Source organism: Numida meleagris, chromosome 1, assembly GCF_002078875.1.
Source record: "Numida meleagris isolate 19003 breed g44 Domestic line chromosome 1, NumMel1.0, whole genome shotgun sequence".
In the NCBI taxonomy this organism is placed as follows: Eukaryota; Metazoa; Chordata; class Aves; order Galliformes; family Numididae; genus Numida; species Numida meleagris.
This window is the reverse complement of record NC_034409.1, coordinates 165,697,817-165,720,869: the sequence shown is the minus strand read 5'-3', so window position 1 is coordinate 165,720,869 and position 23,053 is coordinate 165,697,817. Positions and strand designations below refer to the sequence as shown.

General features: G+C 43.5%; 1 protein-coding gene and 1 long non-coding RNA gene across 3 annotated transcripts in view; one reads left to right on the top strand and one right to left on the bottom strand.

The window, feature by feature from the left end:
• The window catches only part of SIAH3 (siah E3 ubiquitin protein ligase family member 3), a 37,690-nt gene extending 15,170 nt beyond the window's left edge, over positions 1 to 22,520 (top strand). Inside the window, exon 2 of the mRNA XM_021375744.1 lies at positions 21,714 to 22,520. Within this exon, the coding sequence (XP_021231419.1) occupies positions 21,714 to 22,307 (594 nt within the window). The 3' untranslated portion in view covers positions 22,308 to 22,520. The remainder of the gene's footprint in view (positions 1 to 21,713) is intronic.
• On the bottom strand, positions 10,194 to 14,966 carry LOC110387544. 2 transcript variants are annotated; one of them, XR_002432596.1, is made up of 4 exons: positions 14,675 to 14,966; positions 13,138 to 13,240; positions 11,774 to 12,097; positions 10,194 to 11,484 (listed from the first exon to the last, which is right to left on the bottom strand). It is a non-coding gene; the product is annotated as an uncharacterized LOC110387544 (long non-coding RNA). The 2 variants fall into 2 exon arrangements; XR_002432595.1 differs by having other exon boundaries at positions 11,774 to 12,083.

The window sequence follows — 23,053 nt, the reverse complement described above, 5'->3', positions numbered from 1 at the left end:
TTTTCTGGAATTTAATGAGGCCAAAAGTCAGGTAGCAATTAAATCTCTGTAGATAGAGAGGGTAGTTTCATAATAGAATTCAAGTGGTAAGTTTGGCTTAGAAACTCCTACCCCTGTGTCGCAGTCTGTTACCAGTACTACCGTGCTGGGGGCCATGCTGTAAACCAGATTGATGGGATGATTTGCATTGCAAACTCTTTCAGGAGATTATATTTGAGCTGTGGCATTTCAAGAGTAGGCTCAGGTTCCTGCCAAACTGGAGTGATGAAGCTGTGTATGTGTCGAGTGTGCACGTGTGCATTCATTTACATCCCTGTAGATGCATTGCAGAAGTGATGCTTGCACACAGGAAGCACAGTGTTGAAGTCCAAGATTCACTGGTTATGTCTGTGAAGCTAAATAAAAGAGGGTCAGGAAGCAATACCTTGCCTGAAGCTAAACATCACTGACTTTTCAACCTGGTTAGAGCTAACTTCTGCTGTAGGAACTTCACATAACCACAGATTCACAGAATATCCAAAGTTGGCAGAGACCCATAAGGATCATTAAGTTCAACTCCTGGCTTCACATAGCACCACCCAAAAATCAGAACATTGTCCAGATGCTCCTTGAACTCCAGCAGCCCGGGGCCATGCCCACTGCCCTGGGCAGCCTGTTCCATGCCCACCGCCCTCTGGTGCAGACCCTTTCCCTAACTCCCACCTGCCCTTCCCCTGGCACAGCTCCATGCCGTTCCCTCGGGCCCTGTCGCTGCCACAGAGAGCAGAGCTCAGTGCTGCCCCTCCGCTCCCTGTGAGGAGCTGCAGCCGCCATGAGGCCTCCCCTCAGCTCCTCTGCTCTGGGCTGAGCAAAGCAGGGGGCCTCAGCTGCTCCTCGTACATCTTGCTTGCCAGACCCTTCCCAGTCTTCGAAGCCCTCCTTTGGACACTCTTAACTTCACCGTGGAAAGATGTAGCTGGAGTGGTCCGACCAGAGCAAGGAAGTGATAACTCAGTCACGTGGACAATCAGGACCCCATGATCTTCTTTTGCTGGACATAGACATATACCCCTCTATGCTGAACATGCCCAGCTTCAGCTGCTGGCTTTGTGTTTTGGGCCCACATGTGATGTAATCAAGCCAATCAAAAGTGTAGAAGTAGCACCGAGGAACATGGTTAATGGGCATGGTGGTGATGGGTTGGTGGTTGGACTAGATGATTTTACTGGTCTTTTCCAACTGTAGTCATTCTATGATTCTAGAATTTGACAGTGATGTTTTCAGAATATTTTGATTTTACTTTTGACCTTAATTTAGTTGAAATTTATAAATAAATAGATTTTTTTTTCTGTAGTAAGTTAGACTTTGAATACGTCAGCAGCGATGCCTGACTGTAAGCTTTTCCTCATTTACGTTAATAAATATGTGAGTAGTTCCTATGCAAGAAATCAGTGCTTTTAGAGAAAAAAAAAGTTGCATAATAAAATTAATTCCTGACCACAGTATCATCAGCCATACAGCTGTCTATTTTGCAATATCCAAAATCCAGTCCTTTCTGCTACTTCATCCAGTCCAGGTTTTCTGCAGAGTTCGTGTTTCTCTCTGAGTACAATAACCATGTCACTTCAGTTATTGCCTGTCATAGCAAGGAGATCAGACACGCTCCCCAGCTTATCTATACAATATATCAACTGTGGTTATGTAAAATATTACGATAAATTATTACATTAAACAAGATGCAGACAACAGGATGAAAACACGAGGGCATGACACAGACAACATGAAATCAGAGGCACACTGCTTGACTTGGCATATGTGTATATATTAGTTGGTATAAGGGGCTTAAGAAAAGATGTGAGAGATTGAAGATAATTTAATTTTTTTAATCAAGAATCAGAATATAACTATCCTTGGCTTGAGTACAGCCCTTTCTTGCCCCTTACAGAAAGTCTGGGGGTTTTCTTGCAGCCATAGGCCAGCTTTCCATCACATAGTTTGTTTTCTTTAGAAAGCTATAATGAGATCAGTCATATCTCAGCTTCTCTTACCTCTCTGCAGACGTTGTATCAATGCAGACATTCATGGAGAAGAGATAATGGTTTAAAAGCTCTAATTTTGTTACACTCTCTATCATCTAAGCTGATCCTAATGTGATTGGGAAAGTCATTTATTACTTAGGCAGGGTCAGTTTGTCCCAGAGAAGGCAGGGAAAAGAGCCACTGAGGGTGCCAGAGATGGATCCATGCTTACATATGTTAACATGGTGGCCAGGGGACTTGTTAATGCAGCCTCCTTCAGTACATCCAGAAAGCAGGGGAGACGGACCCAAGTTAGCCATTCCTTCTTGATTTGCAAGCCTGGCAGTTCCATCTAACTGTGCTCGACACCTCTTGCTGCTCACTTCGCTCCTTCACTGCAGCCCATTGGTGTGCATCCGCTCTTCACATGTTTTGTACTATCTTTTTCCCATAGGCGTTCGTATTGTAGCTCTGGAATTGGGCTGACTGCACACCTGGTATTGTCTCCATGTCATGGTGGTGAAGAGCGGGGACTGGCTCATTTGTTCTTTGTCATTTCTGCCTTGTGTCAGTGTTGTACTGCAAGGTCTGAGTGCAGAAATGGCTCAGTGCTCTGAACTCTCTTCCGTAAATGGCTCAAACATGAGTGTGTTTCCAAATGTGTCATTCTCAGCATTTCAAAAATTTTCATGTTCCTGATTTTTCAATCTTAGCTTTGGGTCATGTTGCAGCTTTGTTTGCACAACAGCTCCTCCAGTGAATGTGAGAGCCCCACAGCCAGCATTGTTCACAGAGGAGTTTCGGGTTTACAGTACTAATATTGCTAAGACCTTACAAGAAATGGGAACACTTCTTCATGTCCAGTCACTCTCTAAGCAAAGTCTGCTTTGGCAATACTTCCCCCAGTTGTATTGCAGAGTATGACATCACATGGCAAGGAACATCCCTCTGGGGGATGGGGGTCACCATGCCCAGCTGTGTCTTCCCCAGTCTCTTGCCCACCCCCAGCTCACTCGCTGCAGGGCTGAGCGAGGAAGATAAAAAGCCTTGATGCTGTGCCAGCGCTACTCAGAGATAACCAAAACATCAGTGTGTCACCTACACAGGTTTGGTCATAAATCCAAAGTGCAGCACCATAGAGCCTACTGTGAAGAAAGCTAATTCATTTCCAGCTGGAGCCAGTGTATTCTTTGATTTCACTCCACAGCCTTGGTGACTCCTCTTTTCTTGCCCATCACTCTTTTCTTGTGTGAAATATCTAGTTAAATGAGGTTAAGGTTGGATGGGCCCCTGGGCAGCCTGATCTGGTGTGTGGCATGGCCCATGGCAGGGGGCTGGATCTGGGCTTTAAGGCCCCTTCCAACCCAAGGCATTCTATGATTCTATGATTCTATTAAATACAGGGTCCTATTTTACCAAGTGGATGTACCTAGGTGAAAGTAGATCAGAAGAGAAGCCCAGAGGACTGTGCAATTTCCTTTGACTGCTAGTAGTGCCTATGCTGACTAGCTTACATGCAGGTATCTGTGAACCTGTGATGTTAAGTAAGATGAATCATGCTGTTTCTTTGAGTTGTTTTGGAAACCTTTCTGTGATCTCCTAACTTTGAAACACAAAGCATAAAAATTTAACCAGATCTCTCTTTTTGAGATTGTAGATACTCCAGCCCAGCAGACTGTCACATTCTGCTAACAACATGGTCTAGGTTTTCAAAGGTATTTTACTCTGTGACTCTTAGTAAAATCTGAATTTTGTCTTACTTAAAAATTGTCAGCACCATGACTGTGCAGCACTTTCCACTTTTGTGCAAACAGAAATACAACCCTAACTGCATTTTGTACCCCTTTTCTTTTGTGGTTAACCCCATACTCCAGCAATCACACTGGAAGTCTTTTCATTGGCTGGAGGGAGGATGAAGATGAAGAAGGAACCCATGAACAAAGCAACTGCATTTTCTTCTATTGGTCATGCTGACTTTCTGTGCTGCAAAGAAGGTGAAACCCTTCTTTTCTTGGTCATCTTCGTTCAGACATCTCTTGCTATGCACAAAGAGATGCTATAAGCAGGATGCACAAAACTCTGAAGAATAAGACAATGATTTATTGGCTAATGCAGACAAGAGACAGCTGGGATTTTATGTGCTACCAGACTAAACATTAGTATGCTCTGTGTCCCCCACAAGACGCTTGAAATGCCTTCGCTGGCCAGGCAGTGGGCTATCAGATGGGCCAGAGTTCATTTCTACTACAGTTGTGACAGGTCCTCAGTGGTGCTGAGTTTCCAGTTTCTATCTATGTTGCCATCTAGGACTTCATATCTTCCCTTTTCCCTTCCCTGAATCCTTGGGCTGCTCCCTATCCCCACCTCAACGGTCCTGCCTACAGGAGATGGGTAAGTTTCTTAGGTTCCTTAGTCAGTGTAGGAATAAATTGTGGTATATCCTTTATTTGTCGATAAACACTACCTGTTCGCGACTTGGAACAAGATCCATCTACTGTATGCTATTTGGTCTGTAACTCTAAGACTCTCCAGACTACTTAGACACTGTAAGAACCCCTGTACACCAAAGCTGGCACTGAAAACATGCTAACGTGCCTAGTGTGTCTCCCCTACCCAAAGGACTGGCATATTAGGAGACCATCTTGCTCAGCTCAGCTGTATCCTACTTGTACCTCTCCAGGTGGAAATTCAGGCAGTCCCATGCTCCCTGAGGTACTAAATCTAGTATTTAACCTTTTTTGTGTACCCTACACTGCCTGTTAGCATGGAGAGCAGGATAAGACATGACTCCCTGGCAGGAGCATTCTATGTTCCATCTATCACTTGCAGAGAAACCTTGAAAGTAGAAGTCCTTATCATGGGAAGGAGGCCTCCTACATCCCACAGGAGTGCCTTGAAGGTGGAAGGGATCAGGGCAGGTATCATGCTCCATCGTTCCTGTTGAAGAGAGACCAACACACTGCCAAAACCAGAGGCACCTTGGGGCTAGAAGAGACAGAGTCTATGTCTATTGAAACGGTAGAAACAGTACACTGCAACCTGAATTTTTTAGATACTCACTGTTTCTTGTAAAACACAGTCCACAGAAATTAGGGCTGGATCCTAAATTTATCTTCCCTCACATCAGCACCCAAACTGTGAAAGCCTCCACGGTCCCTGTGTTCGTAGCAGCACAGTTAGAGTAGAAGCAATAGCTGCAGAGGTGGCTTTGTTCAGCCAAGAATTTGGGTTTGTGGTGGTTCACCCTTTCTGGACAATCCTTTTACAACACATCTCTTCTGCTCAGAGAAATAATAACAACTTTACTAATGAGGGTAGCACAACAGTAGTGCAGCCATGTGAGAAATGTACTGCTTCAGTGCTAAGGAGACCTGTTCTGGCTGCTCAGCATCTGCTGCTTTCCCCTAGAGATGCAGCTCCTTTCCCAACGATGTCTACAAAACCTTGAGGTGCCTCTAGTGAAGTATGATGTCCCCTGCACACAGCTGAGCGTGTTCAGCTGAATGTGACCTTTCTGCCAGGTGTCTGTAGTTGTCCTGGTGGGATTTGGATGTATAATGAGAAGCCAATTTTACATGAGATACTCTTGCTCCCAAGTGCCAGTATCAGGAAACAAATGACATAAAAGGAAAGTAATGCACTCCTCTGCCTGTACTATACACTTAAGATTAATTCCCTGTAACTGAAACTGATCGTTAACACAAATTTCACCCTGCTTTTAAGGTAGGACATAACCTCAGCTTAATTTATGTTCGTGCTTGAAGAGAAGACAAAGAAATCAATTTGGCACATTGAAAGAGCCTCCAGGTTTTTCACAGAGAAATCCTTTCCCTGGTAAACGAGCTCGTCTTTTTATAGGCTCAGGTTTGTGAACACAGAGGACATGGCTCTAACAGTTACACACGTAGCTCTCCTTGGTGGGCTTGGAAATAAAAACATCTTCCGAATACAACCTAACAGTGCTCTCTTTGGTTTTCAGATGCTCAGACATATGAAAACTTGCCCAGATATTTCCCTTTCTTTCCCTCCCCATCTGACTATTCCGCAGTGAAGTGCCCATATGTAGTTATTTATCACTCTGTAGTTATTGTGTTTTAATTCTTGTTTTATTTTTCTCCAACTACTGCACACCCAGTGACATCCTCAGATTAAAGCTAAAGTTCCAACATTAGGTGGAAAATTCATTTCAGCATTAAATCTGCAGTATGGGTACATCATTTAAAAAAATATGATGCATGAGGAAGTTCAGCCCCATTTCTGCTTGGGTAGAGTTTGCATGGGGTTAGCCACCTACCTTCACACCAACCTTAAAGCTCTGAACCAAGGCAGAGGGTGAGAGAAGAGTCCGTGCTGGATTTTGAAATGAGCTTGTACAGCAGATTCACTGCACGCTCATCATGCCTTGTAACGTGCACTGCCTCTGTGTCCTACAATTTATGTGCTAAGTATTTCTAATATAGCAGCCACACTGATTTCAAGGGCAGTTTGCAGAGCAGTGTTCTTCAGCTGACAGGGAAGGTAATGCCCAAGTGCCCTCTTCCAGCCACAGAATAGCTGTGGTACAGCTGAGGAGCTGAAACTGTTCCAAAAGTGCTGCTGATACTGTATGCTTGAAGGAATGGATGTTTTTTTTGCATAGTTCCTTTCAAAAACACACATGTATCTGATAAGTAGCTGCATCTTGACATGAGATGTCAAAAGAAATATGGGAAAGGTCTTAAAATTTTTCCTTCTCAAATGACCAAGTGCTTAGGAAAGGTGTCAAAAGACAACCCTGAAGGCTGACAGACTCAGTGCAGCCGTTAGCCTTCAAACAGCACATGAACTCTCATGATGTGACTGTGCAAATCAGAGCCTGCCCTGAGGGCAGGAAATTTGGGTATGGCAGTATACACCAAACTGCAGCAGGCCAAGGCCCAGCCACCAGCTTGCTGTCATCCATCATGCATAGTGGCCAGCTAGCACTCTACCCAGATCTGCCCCATGGCATCATATGCATCCCTTAGAAGATGGCCAAGGGCTGAGAGAGATCAGAAAGTGTTCTCATTGGGCACAATGCTGAGGCCACCCCATGTGAATTGTAAGTTGAACTACATGGACACAAGCTGTGCCACTTGTTCCCAGGGCCAGGGAAGGGCTCCTGCTCTGTTTTATTATCTGTATAAGGGTAGCTAAAACTAATAAACTAGAGATAACGTCTGAGGTTGAAGTCTGGACCTTGACCACCTACACCACTTGGTCAGGTTCGGCCTGCCCTGTGTTCCCTCAAGGGAAAGGCCCTAAGTCAGGGTATGTCACCCAAGCTTGGGAGATCTGTCCCTAGATCTCTTTCATTTGGCATTTTAGGCCTTGAACATAAGCCCTGAGCATCACTGTCCTTTAGAAGCTGCATACCATGGTGAAAACAGGGGTACTGGCCTTGTCACGTGGAGTCCTTCATACGAGGAACCACCAGTTATACAGTTTATCAGCCAGAGGATCTGTGTCAAGGTACATCTTCACAGAGCAGAGAGGGGACATGGAGGTACTCTCTCCAGTAGGCTAGCTGAGATCCTGGGAGCAATCCGGATTCAGAGTGAGATGCTAACAGTGGCTTGGTAAGGTCAGAGTTCAGTGAAGAGCAGTGGTGTCATTAAGAGAACCCAAATTCATAAAAACACTAATCTGAAGGAGGACAAGGAGACATGCGGGAGGAAATAAGGAGACAAGGCAGTGTGGGGCCAGGTTGATGGACCACAAAGAGGCAGAACCGAAGAACTGAGGGCGAAGGGGAAACTCAAGAACCAAGGCAGGGGGCACAGTGGGATTCATCTCTGCTGAGGGTGGGGGTTGAAAGCCAGATGTCTGCACCTGAGCTCAGCTTAGTCTCCCTCAGCACCTTTCACAGTCAGTGGAGAGAAATATCCAGGTAATGCCATGAAGTGGGAAGAAAGTTTAACTATGACTCTGACGCTTTACAGCTTCCAATGGTTTAACTTAATCCTGGTGTTATTTCATGTATCTCTAACTTTCTAGCACACATTCCTCTAACTACAGTCACTTGTCTAAGGATCATCAGCAAATACACTTTCACTAATCAGTTTAGGTTGATACTGCTGTCACTGTCGCTTTCACATTTGACTGTTAAGAAGTTGTAGTTTACTACAAATATTACTGTAAATTTGCTTACTGCTTAAAGCTGTTTTAAACTTCCATTTCTCATCCTGAAACGTTCACTTCCACCTTCTGCCACTGTCACCGTGGTGTCCACTCCTTGGAGCTGTGGCTAAGTTTCCTCCTTCCTGCTTTAAGTGGCACTACGTTGTTTTCTGCATGGCCTGAAAAATATCAGCCAGCTCTCACTGTCACCAGTTTTTTTACATGTTTATAAGGACAAAAGAAAATAAAATATTCAATGATGATAAATGAAAATGAAACACAGAGCAATATGGCAGATGAACGCAATGTTGAGGTTCTTGAATCACAAGGGTTTTTGCATTGAACCATTCCCCATTCACAAGGTCATCTATACAACTACTGCACAACCCAGGGCACTACCAGACCCACAGTTATTTAACACAACAACAAGACTTCTCCATAACCTATTAATCTGGATGATCTCTGGCTGATTTAAGTCATGGCTGGTTTAGATCCTGTACATCTCTGCTGTTGATGATTGCCATTCTGATAAACAGCAACGGAGCAAAAGGAAGAAACAGCATGGGTTTGTTCCTCCATTTGTTTAATGTATCCTCAATAGCATTGCCCATATAACGTATCTGTTAATAATCATTACTTGGTATAATCTCAGTGAATGGTGCTGGAGCAAACGCAAAAACTCAAGCAGACCTTCATGTAGAAAAAAGAGCAGTGGAAATAAATTAAGAGAAATCTCATGTGGGAAGCAAAATGGAGATGTGATTTGCTGGTCTGATTTTGCAGTGCTGCCCTCACAATCTCGAATCCTCCAGACAGACAAAGCAGCTCTGGGAAAAGAGCATTTTGTGATGGATGAGCCAGGACTGCAGGGACTGCAAGAAGGGAGTGGGAAGTTTCTTGTTGTAACTGCATCAGCATTTGCTGTGAAATCAGGTTCTCTGTTGCCTGCCCTGAATTTAGCTCACACAGGTGTTGACTGGACCCCAAGCAAGGGTGAGGATAGCAATCTGCATCCTAAGCTGGTAACAGCTGGGGCTGCCTCCAGTTCACAGTGGCAGCGGAGTTGTGTCCCTATGGCCTTCTGTGCTGGAGTGCACTGGCCTAAGAAGTTATGGATGAAGGAAAACAGTGGGGATACAAAGTCCTTCAGGCACTGATCACTTAATTACTGGACTATGATCAAAATCTGAATCTGGTCTTGCCACATAATTTCACATCACAGGCTTGCAGAGTCTCTTGTTTGTGCTTTTCTGAGCCCATGAAGACAGGACAGCCAGATTTGCTGATCTGCTGCAGAAGAAAGACCAGTCAGCACAAGGTTATAGCACTGGTTTTCTTCCATCACTGTGCTAAGATGAAACCTCAACAGAGAGAGGAAGGCAGAACCCAACTCCACAAAGTGGGGGTAGAATACTGCTCCAAGTGCTTTCAGGCTGGATATTAGGAAAAGGCTCTTCACCAGAGGGCGGTGGGCATGGAACATGTTACCCAGAGCAGTGGGCATGGCCCCAAACTTCTGGAATTCAATGAGCAATGAGCAATGCTCTCAGACATAGGGTTTGAATTTTGGGTGGTCCTGTGAGGAGCCAGGGGTTGGACTGATGATCCTTGTGGGTCCCTTCCAACTCAGGATATTCTATTATTCTGTGATTCTATGATTGCCTATAGAGGTACTAATGTGACATCTATGAAGTGAGGGCATTTGGACAGATTTCCATGTTATGTTAGATTAGAAATAAAACAAATAGCAAATGACTAGCTAGTACTTGACTAAGTGGCAGCCAATTCTGACAATTTCTTTTTCTTTGATACAAGGGGCAATGCCAGGGCACTGTGTTTCACGCTGAGAGATGCCTGGTGCACTGGGCTATGTTGCAGGGAGGAGCAATGCTGCTGTATCAGAGATGGCCAACAGACTGCAGGGTCCATGGTGCAGCTGGAGCCAAGTCTCCGACAATGAGACCATGAACCATGTGTGTGATGTACAGCCCCCACACTGTGGAGGCAGGAGGGGCTGAGCAGATGCCATGTACATCCTGATTTTAGACTCAGTAGGAGTGCTAAGGTCTGGTTTTGCCTCCACATGTGGACAAGCAGGTCATAATGTTCCATCAAGCAGAACAAGCAGGATACATGATGTTCTTTGGTATTTCCCTTGAAACTTGAAACAGTTTCCCAGCACTGAGGATGCTTTTGAAGCAGATCAGCTACCTTACCCCGTAGCAGGAGCCAGTCTGCAATCAGCATCATGCTAAGAGTGCAGGCTCTGGTGAGGCAGCTGGTGTTAGGCCTATCTATTTACCTCCTTTCAATTCAAAATCTCTTTGGTGGGCAATTTAACTGCAGGTAGTGATGGAGGCAAAAGGGCCAAGCAAGGACGTGGTTAACTGCTCCTTTGTCTGTATGAAGTCTAATTCATGGTGGGTAGATTGCACTTCCAGGTAGTAATGGAAAGAAGACGGTACAAATGGAATGTCCTGCTGGGCTCCTGCAATTCAGACCCACAGCTCAAGGTCCCGTTATCTCTGAGCTTTTCCCGTAGGCAATTCCAGGCAAAGCCTCTGGTAAAGGCCGTGCTCATCTCATTATCGATTCAATTTTTGTGACAGCCCTGCTAGGGCTCTTAATTTCTTGTGTTAAAACAACAAATGAGATGACCCAACTGTAATCTCTAATAGGTATCATGGGTCAGTAATCATTCATTTGTTATAGTGCCTCTCACCCGGAGGACGGAGATGAAAATTTGTCCTCCTAATGGCAAGAGCTATAAATTAATTTTATTTCACTGTTAAATCTAGAAGCCTGAAAATTAGGATTCCCTGCCCTTAGCTGAGAAGAAAATGTGTCAGCTCAAGGGATTTTCTGCATTAGGCAAATAGGCAGCTCATAATCACCCATTAAACAGTTGCTGTGGCTGTCTCCTGCCACCATGGTGGCTCTGAGTCACGATGCTCCTGCTGTGCTGAATGTGGTGAAATTTTTTGAGGCTAACATCCAACTCTGTGGCTGTGACCCCAGCTCTACTTCAGGCCAAGGAAAAGAAGTGGGTGCCTTGTGTAGGTACCACACAGAAGTTTCATCTTTCCCTGAAGATGGGGATGTTCAGCACAGGGATGATGAATTACTGTGTGAGGGTGCATCTTATCTTCATATTATACATATACGTTTAGCTGAGACAAACCCCATAAAAAAAAGTGTATCTGGTTGTTACAGTTGTTTCTTCTGCTAAGAAACGCTGTTCTTCTTCTTGAAGGACTTGGAAGCCCAGTGTGTATAAAAGCTGTTACTCTGAGTTAGCATGGATTTACTGTGAATTTGGAAACTGCAAGATGAGCTATCAGTGCATGACCTTAGGGTGAAAAAAGCAAAATAAAGAGTTTTAAGGACAGATGGGAGCTATATTGACAGAGCACAGATTTGTAGGTGCATAACAGCCTTCACTAAGCAAGTCAATTCTGCCCACCCTACTATTTCTCCAACCCAGCCCAATGATTTCCCTAGCCCAGCACTGCTGCTGGAGCACCTCTGACCACTCACTGACCGATACATCCCACCAGGGCAGCATCAAAGTGTGCTAACAAATCGATTTTAGAAAAGGAAATAATTTTCTGCTGGTTTAGAGAGTTGAAGCAACTTACCAAGGAGGCCAGGTGAATACCAGCAAAAGAGGAGGCAGAAATTAGAAGAGGAGAAGCATCTCATCTGGTAGCTGAGATGTCTCATGAAGCCTCTCCCCTGCTGTTCTCCACTGGAGGTTTTCCATGCTGCATGAAATCAGAGTTTGCAGGGGCAAGGACTGCAGCTGGGATCTCAGCAGCCTGAACCCCAGGGCAGTTGTGACCTCTCTCATATATATTCATGCTGTTTTCTTCATGCCCCACCACTGAGCTGCCATGCATCTTCCCTCCAGCCCTGAAGACAGTTTTGGAAGGAGAGGAGAGGTTTGTCCTAGGAAAGAAAGGCTGAAATTCCTTTAATGTGGTGAAATGAGTGGTTTGTCATCTTATTCAATAACATATCACAGAAATCTCTATAAAAAACTCTCTACAGAAAGAAAATACTCTGAAAATACACCAAAAAAAAATCTACCTGAACCTCAAATCATCAAAGACTTGAAGTGTAGGATAGAGAGCCAGAGAGACAAAAGGCAACAGAGAGGCCTGCACAGACTACGCCATGGGATTTCCGTCAAGGAAAATTAAGTAGCCTCCAAGAGCTGTGCGCCTGATAGGTGATGCTTTTTTCACATATAGGTCATTTGCAATTTCCCCATGAACAACAGAGTCATCTCCCGGTGACATCTCTCTTGCGGGTGGCATATGAGGCCAGAGCAGAGGTGCTGGTGAAGCAAGGGGATGCCTGGGGATTCCTTCCAAAGACAGTGCTTCAAGAGAGGAAACATGAAGCCTCTCCTGGCCAGGGGAGAATTTTTGTCTCAGATGTGAGGCATTTTGACAGGGCAAGGTGAAAAAAATGAACACAGTTCTTCTCTGCTCTGCTACTTCTGCAGGCAGAATACTGCAGATTTGGGAGACATTGAGCTGGTACCTCTCCATAAGCATGAATGTTAACTTAGAACGATTTTTTATTATGATTATTGCAAAACCCTTTAAACTTCCAATCTATTAATAGAGATAATTTTCTTGCTGTGGGTGGAACATTGTCTTTTCTGGCTGAGCTGATACACCCTTTCTGTTCTTTCTCTCCACCTGCATCCTGTGTGAAGAAAACTTCTAGAACAATTATCTGAGAATTTGAGGGGGAGGAAGAAGAGGGAACAGGCTATGATTTGTACAAAACTAAAAGAAGTATGTGTGAAACAAAACCAAACTTCCCCACAGATACGTTGCTTTCCTTACTGCAAATGGTAAGGGTCTTAACCCAGCCATGACCTGCCTGGTCTAGGCATTTCGTGCATCATCCCATCAACAATGTCACTTGGTTCATAGGGAAAATCCTTGGCCGGGATATCTGTGTGGTTGGGATGGGCTTGGAGACCTACCTCGCACCATGAGAGGTCACAGGTTTGCTCAGCAACCACCCCTCATCTCCTTTCAGCAGACCAGCAATACTTGTGCTGTCCCATGGTGCTTCTGGTTGCGTTCCTGAGAGAGAAGTTAGTGAATTTAAATGTCATATAATTGTCATAGCTGGAGGTTGCCTGATGGAAGGGAAGCGTTTTGATTGTCTAGGGGTGGATTTGGTCTAATTATCTAAGATGACAGCAGCAAATCTGCTCTTCTTGGAGACCTGCTGTTACTGTAGTAACTTGTAAATGAATATTGGATGATGAGTTAATAGAGCCAGTCTGAACTGGCAAGTTTATGAGCACAGTGGGCAATCATTTCTTCTTTTTTTCTTTTACTCTTTTCCATATTAATTTCTTCCTCAGTGCAAATGTAAAACAAAAAATCAACAGGTCAGATATAGGGCTCCTGTGAACTCTGCCTTCCCTATCAGACACAGCAGATGCAGCCCGGAACTACTTTACCATGTTACTTTTAATTAAAGCCTTTAATGGTTTTGCACTTTGTTAACAGCATTTATACAAAATACAAAGTGGATAGAGGATGAATTGAATCTTCAGATAATTCTACATTTTGGATTATCTCTTTTTATATATGCAGACCACTCAGTATATCACCCACAGACACAAGCAGCACTGCATTGTGAGAAATCTAGCGATAAGAAGCAGTTACATGGCACCCTTCTGGAGCAAGAGCTGACGGCACCTGCCTTGGCTTCTAATTCTTTCCCCATGTGGCTAATGGAACGGTGTTTAAATGCATCACTTTTGCTTTGAGCAAGGTATAAAATATTCATCCAGTCCAAAGAGAAGATGGTAGACATCACGTGCACCAGCTGAGCAGCATTGCAATGCAACATCAAGTACTATAGTTCTGTTGTCCCAGCATTGTGCACAAGTCCTAAAATGCCACAATGGGAATTTAAGTTGCAATTCAAGCACTGAGGATACATCCCACACTCCAGCCCAGCTTCTCCCAAATCTGCAATAGCTCCAGCCCCACCGTGGGATTGGACGTTCTGCCAGAAGTTTCATTTGCTGCTATAAAGGACTCCTAGCACCAGAGTTTCTATGCTAACAGGAGAGGAGGCAGAGCATGTTCTGGCCTGCAACTGCCCACCTTTCCCACTCTGTTGCTCGTGTTAGCTGTAGTTCAGGCTCTGTGCCTGGATTTGTCCCCAGCGGCCAACTGCAGCTCAGGGAAGTTCCCTGTGCTGGAGTCAGAACCTGTCCCCACTCCTTACATGGTTACAATGGTAGAGCAGCTCCTGCAGAAGAGGGCTCTTGAACAAAATAACCTCATCTCAGCTCCTTGCATGGGTACCTCTGTAAAAGGCTTAAATGGTACAGGCCATGGGGCCTTGCTGGCTCTTGCTTGAGGAACAAGAGCAATCTGTTGTCTTCTGCAGCCATTTCTCTTAGTTTGAAAAACATTTCAGAATTTTCAGGAAACTGTTGTTTATCTCAAGGATTCCTAAACTCAAGTAACAGAGCAGGAAGAGAGCAGACTTACCTGGATGCTGTGAGCACATCTGGTCCTTTTCATTCTTTATGCTTATTCAAAGCCAGGATGCCTTTTTTTGTGTCATTACAGATCTTAAATCTAAGACTGATCTTTGTTAAGCCCTTAGAATCTGCACATGGCAATTACTCCAGAGCAGGTGATACAGATCAACTTATTATCTCAGGTAACAGTGATAGGATGAGAGGTAACGGCTTTAAGTTGTGCCGGGGGAGGGTTAGGTTGGATATTAGGGTAAAAATAATTCTTAGCAGAGTGGTAATGCATTGGGACAGGCTGCCCATGGAGGTGGTGGAGTCACTATCCCTGGAGGTGTTCAAGAACCATGTGGATGTGGCACTGAGGGACATGGTCAGTGGGCATGGTGAGGATAGGCAGATGGTTGGACTAGATGATCTTAGAGGTCTTTTCCAACCTTAATGATTCTGCAATTCAATGAATTTGTCAACCCTCCGGACATCTACAGCTCAAGATGCTTCTTTTTCATTTCCATGTTTTTCATATATTTTTGTTAGCAAATACCCATGACAGATGCTCCACAGGAATCACTCTTGTGCCTGGTTGTGCTTGTATGTAGTGAAGATATTTCATTCCTCAAAGAAAGCACAGAAGGTGATTTCAGACTAGATGCAGAATAAGATCCAGCAAAAAAACTAGCTAAATTGGTATCATCTGTCTGGATGTCCACAACCCTTTTGCAGCTTGGCTGAGGGTTAATGAGGTGGTTTGTCTCTCTTCAGCTTCAGCAACATGGGAAATTTTGGTGTTATCCCACATGTGAGGTTCATCAAACTTGTGTTTAAAGCGAGAGAGCTGGAGATCATGACCTCATTCCACCTGGCTCGTGTCTATGCCTGGGTCTCCCTAGGAATGCATGTACTCAACTAAAATGCTTTACTGGATCCTGTCTATACTTCATTATAATTACATTGTTTGCAGTGTATTGAAGGATGTCAAGTTCCTTGATATCTTTTTTAACTTGCACTTCAGAGCTGCCTGATAGTTTATTCTGAAAATCCTGACTTTTGAAAAATAAGCAGAGGGTTTTAATTTGAGCATCATGTCTGTCTTTCCATCCAGGATATATTTAAAATGCTGTAACACCTTTATGACTAAAAGCAATTTTTTTTTTTTTTTTTAATATCTCTTAAGATGTGTGACTCCATCTAAAATTCTTGGTCCTCTGATACCAGGAACCGTGGTGCTGCAGTGGAGACATGGACTAAAGCAGCATCCTCTGCATGCTCAGAGGTGTGAGGAGGGCCATTAACACTTACCATGTGCTGTGTCACCAAGTCACGCTTGGTCATGTTGTAAAGTGAGATTAGCAGAATAAGCTTGAAGTTGTCCTCTTGCTGCCATTTGATAGAGAGGAAAACAGCTATATCCACTGCCAAAGCTGCAACTAATATTCAGTACTTAAGAAATTCAACTGATGCATTCATAATTAATAGGATTTTATGTAATTAAAATTTTAAATAAATCCTCAACGTGAGCTCTGGTTTGGGCTTCTTAATTTCAGATATGGAAGTAAAGCTTTTTACAAAATAGGCTGAGGGTTTTTTTCCTTCCTTCTCTTTTCTTTCATCTGAGAGATTTACGAAGTCTCATTAGCATAATAAAAAAACAGCAGAAGAGAAATTAAATGAAGACCAGGATTAAAGATTGACTAGTCTCTTCATGTCACCTTTATAGTTCTTTAGAACATCTGTCCCTCATGGTGGGTGTAAGCAGTGTGGAGGTGGATATTAGTGGGTGGCGAAGCTTTTATGAGGCAGAAAGAAGCTGAGAGTTAGGAAATTATTGGAGCATTTTCCATAAAGATGAGAAGAAGAGACTGAGTCCCAAAAAGCCAGGGAAAATGAGGAAGATGGTAAGAAAATTGAATAAATAGTACATTTCACTACCAATTTATTGCAAGAGAATCTCCAAAATAACTATGAAGTTCCCACCAAAAGCATCTGCTGTGGTTAAGGGGCCAGGGCATGGGGAGCTAGGGGAGCTGCATCTCTTTCTTGGGCACAATACCCCAAAAGCTGCAGACCCAAGATGTGGCTTCAAAGGCTGGACTGTTCAGTGGGTAAAGAATTGGTTGGATGGTCATAGCCAGAGGGTTGTGGTAAATGGCTCTATGTGCAGGTGAAGGCCAGTGATGAGTGGCGTCCCCCAAGAGCCCATCTTGGGACTGGTGCTCTTCAGCATCTTTATCAATGACATAGACACATAGTGGGACAAAGTGCACCCTCAGCAAGTTTGCTGATGACACCAGGCTGAGTGATGTGGCTGACACAACAGAAGGAAAGGATGCCATCCAGAAGGACCTGAACAGGCTTGAAAAGTGTGCCCATGGGAACCTAATGAGGTTCAACAAGGCCAATGTGCCCTTGGGTTGAGGCACTTCCAGACTGGGAGAACCGCCCTATGGAGAAGGAATTGGACATGAGCCACCAGTGTGCTCTTGCAGCCCAAGAGGTGAGCAGCATCCTGGGCTGCATCAAAAGGTAAAAGTCATCCAAGTCTGCCCTGAGGATGGATGATCCCACTTGCATGTAAAGAGCAGTGCCCAGGGGTACATTGCTTTGGTCTCTCTCAAGATGAAATGAATTGCACTCCTGAGTTCTGCTTGGGCTGTAAAAGGAGCTGATGTACTTCAGACTTAGACACCTACTCCTCATATGTCAAAGTTAGAAAAGATGAGTCATACCTGGAGCGATTTGTTGAATTTTTAGCAGAAAGTCTATAGAAACGTTGGGATAGGACCCAGAAGTTCTGTGTCTCAGTTTCAAACATAAGTATTTTCATGAAGAGAAAAGCACCATGTATTTGTAAATTGCTCTTTGCCAAATGTACAGAGAATTACATTGTAATAAGCCACATCATTAAAAAGACATTGTTCTGTGAGCAGCAGAGCCTGCTTTCCTGTGGTTTGCATTTCATGACTGGATTATCTTATGTCTAATGAGGAGCACTCTGACTAAAGGCTTTTCTCCTGTTCATAAAGACACTCTCTCATGTGGATTTTCTGGTGTCTGATATTATATTTGGACTCAAACTCTAGTTGTTTAGTTCTCTCATGTCTGAAAATGTAATTTCCCCGTGTGGCAAGATACTCCTCTCTGGAGACATGAAAGGGTTATACCTCTCAACCTTCCCAGAAAAGTAGTGGAAAATTATCTTTCATTAGTCTATCATGGTTAAATTTGACCGGAATTGACTGAGAAGATAAAAGACTATTCAGAATAAGATTGGACTGATTGATAGTACAACGAACCTAATTTTATTAGGTAATCAGGCAACAATTTACAGAAAGTAAATACCAAAACAGATTAAAAGTATTAAGAATTGTGTAAATATTTAGGTATCTAAATGCGCTCAAGGTGAGCGTTTTATGTCTGTTCCACCTTCTAGTTCTAGAGGCTCAATTCACAGCCATATGAAAGACAAAGAAGTGCAGAGGCACCACTGCAGTTACATTTCTACCCCAAAAATGTAAGTTAAATAACAGTTTTCTGTGAAATGTTTTTCACAGTGACTGGGAATTTTTAAAAATTTCTGTCAAAATACTACAGAATTCACAAGTTAGAAACAAGAATGTTGAATAATTCAGAAATCAGATTTTGAAAATCTTTCTCACCACGATCAGAGAATAGAAACAGTTCATGTGGTTTGCACAGGAATTCTAGAATTTTCAACAAATCTGAGCTCAATGAGGCTGGACCAAAAAATTAATTGCTGAAACAATTCGTAAGAACTTTTCAGGAATGGAACATGCTGAAAGGAATTGTCATTTATTTGCACACCAAGAAATCACGAATAAAGGAAAGGAGCAATATACAATGAATAAATTGCTCATCAACATTTATTTTTCTGGTTCCTGAGCCGTAAAAACATGATTGTCATGTCATGATTTTGGAGAGACCTCAACTTTTTTACCCTGAATACAGTTTAGACCGATGAGCTACCAATGCACTCCATGCTTATCAAATTAGGAGAATGCATTTCTAAATTCAATTATGGCCTCGGTGGAAATGGTTTCTCTGACTCTGGTAATCTTTGGAGAGGAATTATACACAGTCTATAAAGCTTCACATTTCAAAACCCAATTTTGAATGTTATTCAAGAGGTTAATTTAAGATTCATCTTCCACAAGAGGAGTTAAATAAAACTGATAGAAGGCTGGAACTTGTCGAGTGGTTGAGAGGTTTATCAGCGTGTGAGTATGAGTTCATTAGTTTTAATTAGTATAATCACTAATGTTGCATTAACAGTTTGGTGAGAGAAAGTAATTGCTCACACCCACTGTATTAGATTGGGAGATTAGAATTCATTTTATGAGGCAATTAGCATTTCAGGGATTTTTTAAAAGGCTTTTACGATATGCCATTGCAGAGCTTCCTTCACCAAAAGAGTTTAAATTAACCATAACTTTCATCTTAATGGGATGCAAAAATTAATGTAGAATTAAGTGTGAACCAGTCCTCTGCAGCAACCCCAGTGCGATAAGTAGGCAGCTAAAGCCACAAACCTCGATTAGTTTATAATGACCTGCTTTATTTCCCAGACAATGATAGTCATTTATCTGTCCTCAATTCATTATCTTGTTGAAAAGTTTATATTCCTGAATTTCATACAGCAAAACAAATAAAAAATTAGGAACAAAGAAAGTAGAACAGTACTATTAAAGTAATAACTCTCCAAAGAAAAAGCAGGAAAGTTCAATAATAGTGTTTAAATAGTACATTATTCTTCATATCAAATGTCAGAGAAAGTAGAAACACCTCCCTGTGATGTCCAGGCTTTTGGGAAGAGCCATGCACTATCTGGAGATCTCCCAGAGCTGCCTGGATGTGGCCCCAGGCAGCCTGATCTGGGTGTTCCTCCTGGAGCATGGTTTGGAGCAGAGGGACCCAGAGGGCCCTGCCAGCCTCCGTTGTGTTGTGGTTCTGTCATTCTGTGAATATGCAACAGCAATCATAACCCTGGTCTGGTCATCACATCCCTCAGACAAATGGAGATCTTGAATGAACACCAAGAACTTTATTGTCCTTGTTGGCAAGGAAACCCTGGTCGTCCAAGAGTTTGGACAGCTGACACAAGAGATTACCTTCCAAATTGTCTTCGAAAGCAAAAGTGCAAGTTCTGGGGGGAAACTGATGATGGCAGCAGCAGAGAGCCTCAAAGTCAGCATTATGTGGGCACACATCTCACAAGTTGCACCTCCTAGTTCTGCTTTTAGAGGCTATGCAGATATATACGTCCCAGGGTTATACCCACTTTGTATTTTTAAGCTTTCCCTCACCAGTCCCTGTATAGAAACCTCTTTTGTCTTTTAAGAAAGATCATGGCAAAATTACAGGGTCTCAAGGAGTAGGAAATATGCATGGGCATAGAAACCTTGACTTATCCCACCTAACCACTCTAAGTTATAAACCCATAGCAGACTGCAGTCATTATCACTTGGGTATCAGGAATTACACTAATCTTCCCCCCCAAAAAGTATGCAATTATATACACACTCTGAATTCTTATGCACTTTACAAGCATCTCCAAGACAGTTCAGAAGGAGACAATCTCCTCTCTACATGGAAGCATCTAAAATTGAGGTCTGACTAGGCAAATTGGATCTCAGTCTCAGTCTCTCTGGCAACAGCCACTGCCACATTTAAGAGGTGAATTACTCCAGCTGAGGTCTGAATCAGGTGGTGAAAAGGGCTGCGCCTCTCTATTGACTTGAGACAGTCGAAGGTAACCAGGTTTCTGTCTCAGATGGCTGAAGTAAACGCTTAAAACTAGGCCAGATGATTCACGACCGTCATGCTGGTGCCTGAGGGTTTGTCTATGCCTGGAGTTATTGCAGCACAGCCATTACTCTTCCCAAATACCATTACATGTGGACACACTTTTGGTTGGATAAAACTTACTCATTTCTCTTCAAAAATGTTTGCTTGACAGAAGCAGTGCAGTTTGCTTCCTAGTCATCACGTGCTATCATTCTGCTAGAGCCTCTGCCTCCCCAGTTAGCTGCCTTACTTTAATCCAAATTAACTTTAGCATGAAAGTGTTCTAAATTTACCATCTATCCACCTTTGAGAGCCGTTTAGGATTTATGGAGGAAAGTGCATCAGTTAAGCACAAATACATTGACCAGAAAAAAATGAAGGAACCGTATACAATAAAAACTGACTTTTATTTCACGAATTATGGGTGTTATAAAGCATATCATTTCAGAAGAAATGCCTGTATTTGCCAGTGTGTTTCATTAAAGCATAATAAAGCCGTACATATTTCATTTCCTTGTTCTGAGCTGCAAGAGCCGTAACCATATAAAATGCCCCATGCTGTCCTTGTTTTGTTGGTTTTTTTTTCTTTTTAATCAGATTTTCCCCCTGAACTAATGAAATTGGTCTTTAAACACATACATCACTTTCATTTAAGGTGACTTATCATGGCTCAGATGGTTTCTCTCTTCTCCTGAAGAACAAGACATCTGCCAGCATGTTTTGCTGTGCATATCCAGGCCTGTATCATCTCTGAACTCAATCTGGTTTCAGGAGTGTTAAGTTCTTGGGGCTCTCTCTGATGCTGTTTTACGTGAGATATCAGGTAACTGGTGTTGGTGGGGTCTGCACTCTGCATATCTGCACTGGTTCTTTGTCCACCTACTATCATTTGCAATTTATTGCTCTCTACAACTCCTTGAAATGAGGTTGTAGTGAGGTTGAAGTCACTCTTTTTTTCCAAATGACTACCAATAGGATGAGAGTTAATGGCCTTAAGTTGTACCAGGAGAGGTTCAAATTGGATATTTGGAAAAATTTATTCTCAGAAAGAGTGGTGAGGCATTGGAACAGGCTGCCCAGGGAGGTGGTGGAGTCACTGTCCCTGCAGGTGGTCAAAAACCATGTAGATGTGGCACTGAAGGACATGGGTCTGTGGGCATGGTGGGGATGGGTTGATGGTCAGACTAGGTGATCTTATAGGTCTAGTCTTTTCTAGTCTTGATGATTTTATGATTTCTCTCTTCTCATAGTATGCACCAACCCGTTGTGCGGTTGCACAGACATCCACGGAGCAAGGTGGCCTTCCTCCCTGCCATCACCATGAAGCAGTGCACGACCCCCAGCTGGTTCCCTGCACATGTCCTCTCTTCTCCTGCCCATGGGAAGGGCACCTGGAGGTCGTGGTGTCCCACCTGAAGCAAACGCACCGCATCAACATCCTTCAGGGGGCAGAGATTGTCTTCCTGGCCACGGACATGCACCTGCCAGCACCCACAGACTGGATCATCATGCACTCTTGCCTTGGCCACCAGTTTTTGCTGGTTCTCAGGAAGCAGGAGAAGTACAAAGGCCACCCCCAGTTCTTCGCCACCATGATGCTGATCGGCACACAAACCCAGGCCGACAACTTCACCTATCGGCTCGAGCTCAATAGGAACCAGAGACGCCTCAAGTGGGAGGCTACTCCGAGGTCGGTGCTGGAGTGCGTTGACTCTGTCATTTCAGATGGGGATTGCCTTGTGCTGAACACTTCCTTGGCTCAGCTCTTTGCTGATAATGGAAGCCTAGCAATAGGAATTGCAATAACCACCAGCAAAGTTCACAACAGTGAAGATGAAATATGAGGGCGAAGAGGAAGAGAAGGAGGAGGAATAATGGTGCTCTAGTTGCCTTGTGAGAGCCAGAACTTGCAGACTTTTTGGGGGGGTCTCAGGTCTTTTATGGTATTTAGTACTGGTCCACAGTGGGCATTATGTAAACATCCCATGGTTACGGTCTCTGTGTAATGTATTTACTGTTTTGTTAATACAATTTTATGAGAAATTTTAAAGAGGCTGATCAATTTATTGCCGCCTTTCAGCAACACTGGCACCTTTTGGCTTGATGCTGCTCTCCTGGAAAGTGCACCAGGGATGACTCACAGAATCCTTTGGTTTGAGAATGCCATGAAAACACACTTCCTCCATTGCTTGCCTGTTTGCCAGGAATTAAGAAGGCCTGCATGCTTGGTGAATGTAAAGCATTCCACTAAGGTACAAGAACACCCAATTTGCAACAAGTTCCTTGATCACTGATTCAAGAGCAGCTTCAGAGAAACTGCTGTGCTGCACTGAGCTGACTGCAAGTGGGCTGGTTTGCAGAAGGCCTCAGACGACCAGAGGAAGCCTGTGCCTCCCCTCCCACATTTCTTTTGAAATGTTTACTTATCTCCCCGTGTTATTTTCCTCATCAGCAACAGATATTTTACTTTTTATACTGTGGTCACAACCAAACCCCATGGAGTTTGTGATTTCAGAGCTCCCTTAGCTTCTGGGGAGGTAAAGCTCACCAGATGGTCTTTGAACACTGTAGAAGAAAAAGTCACTTCCTT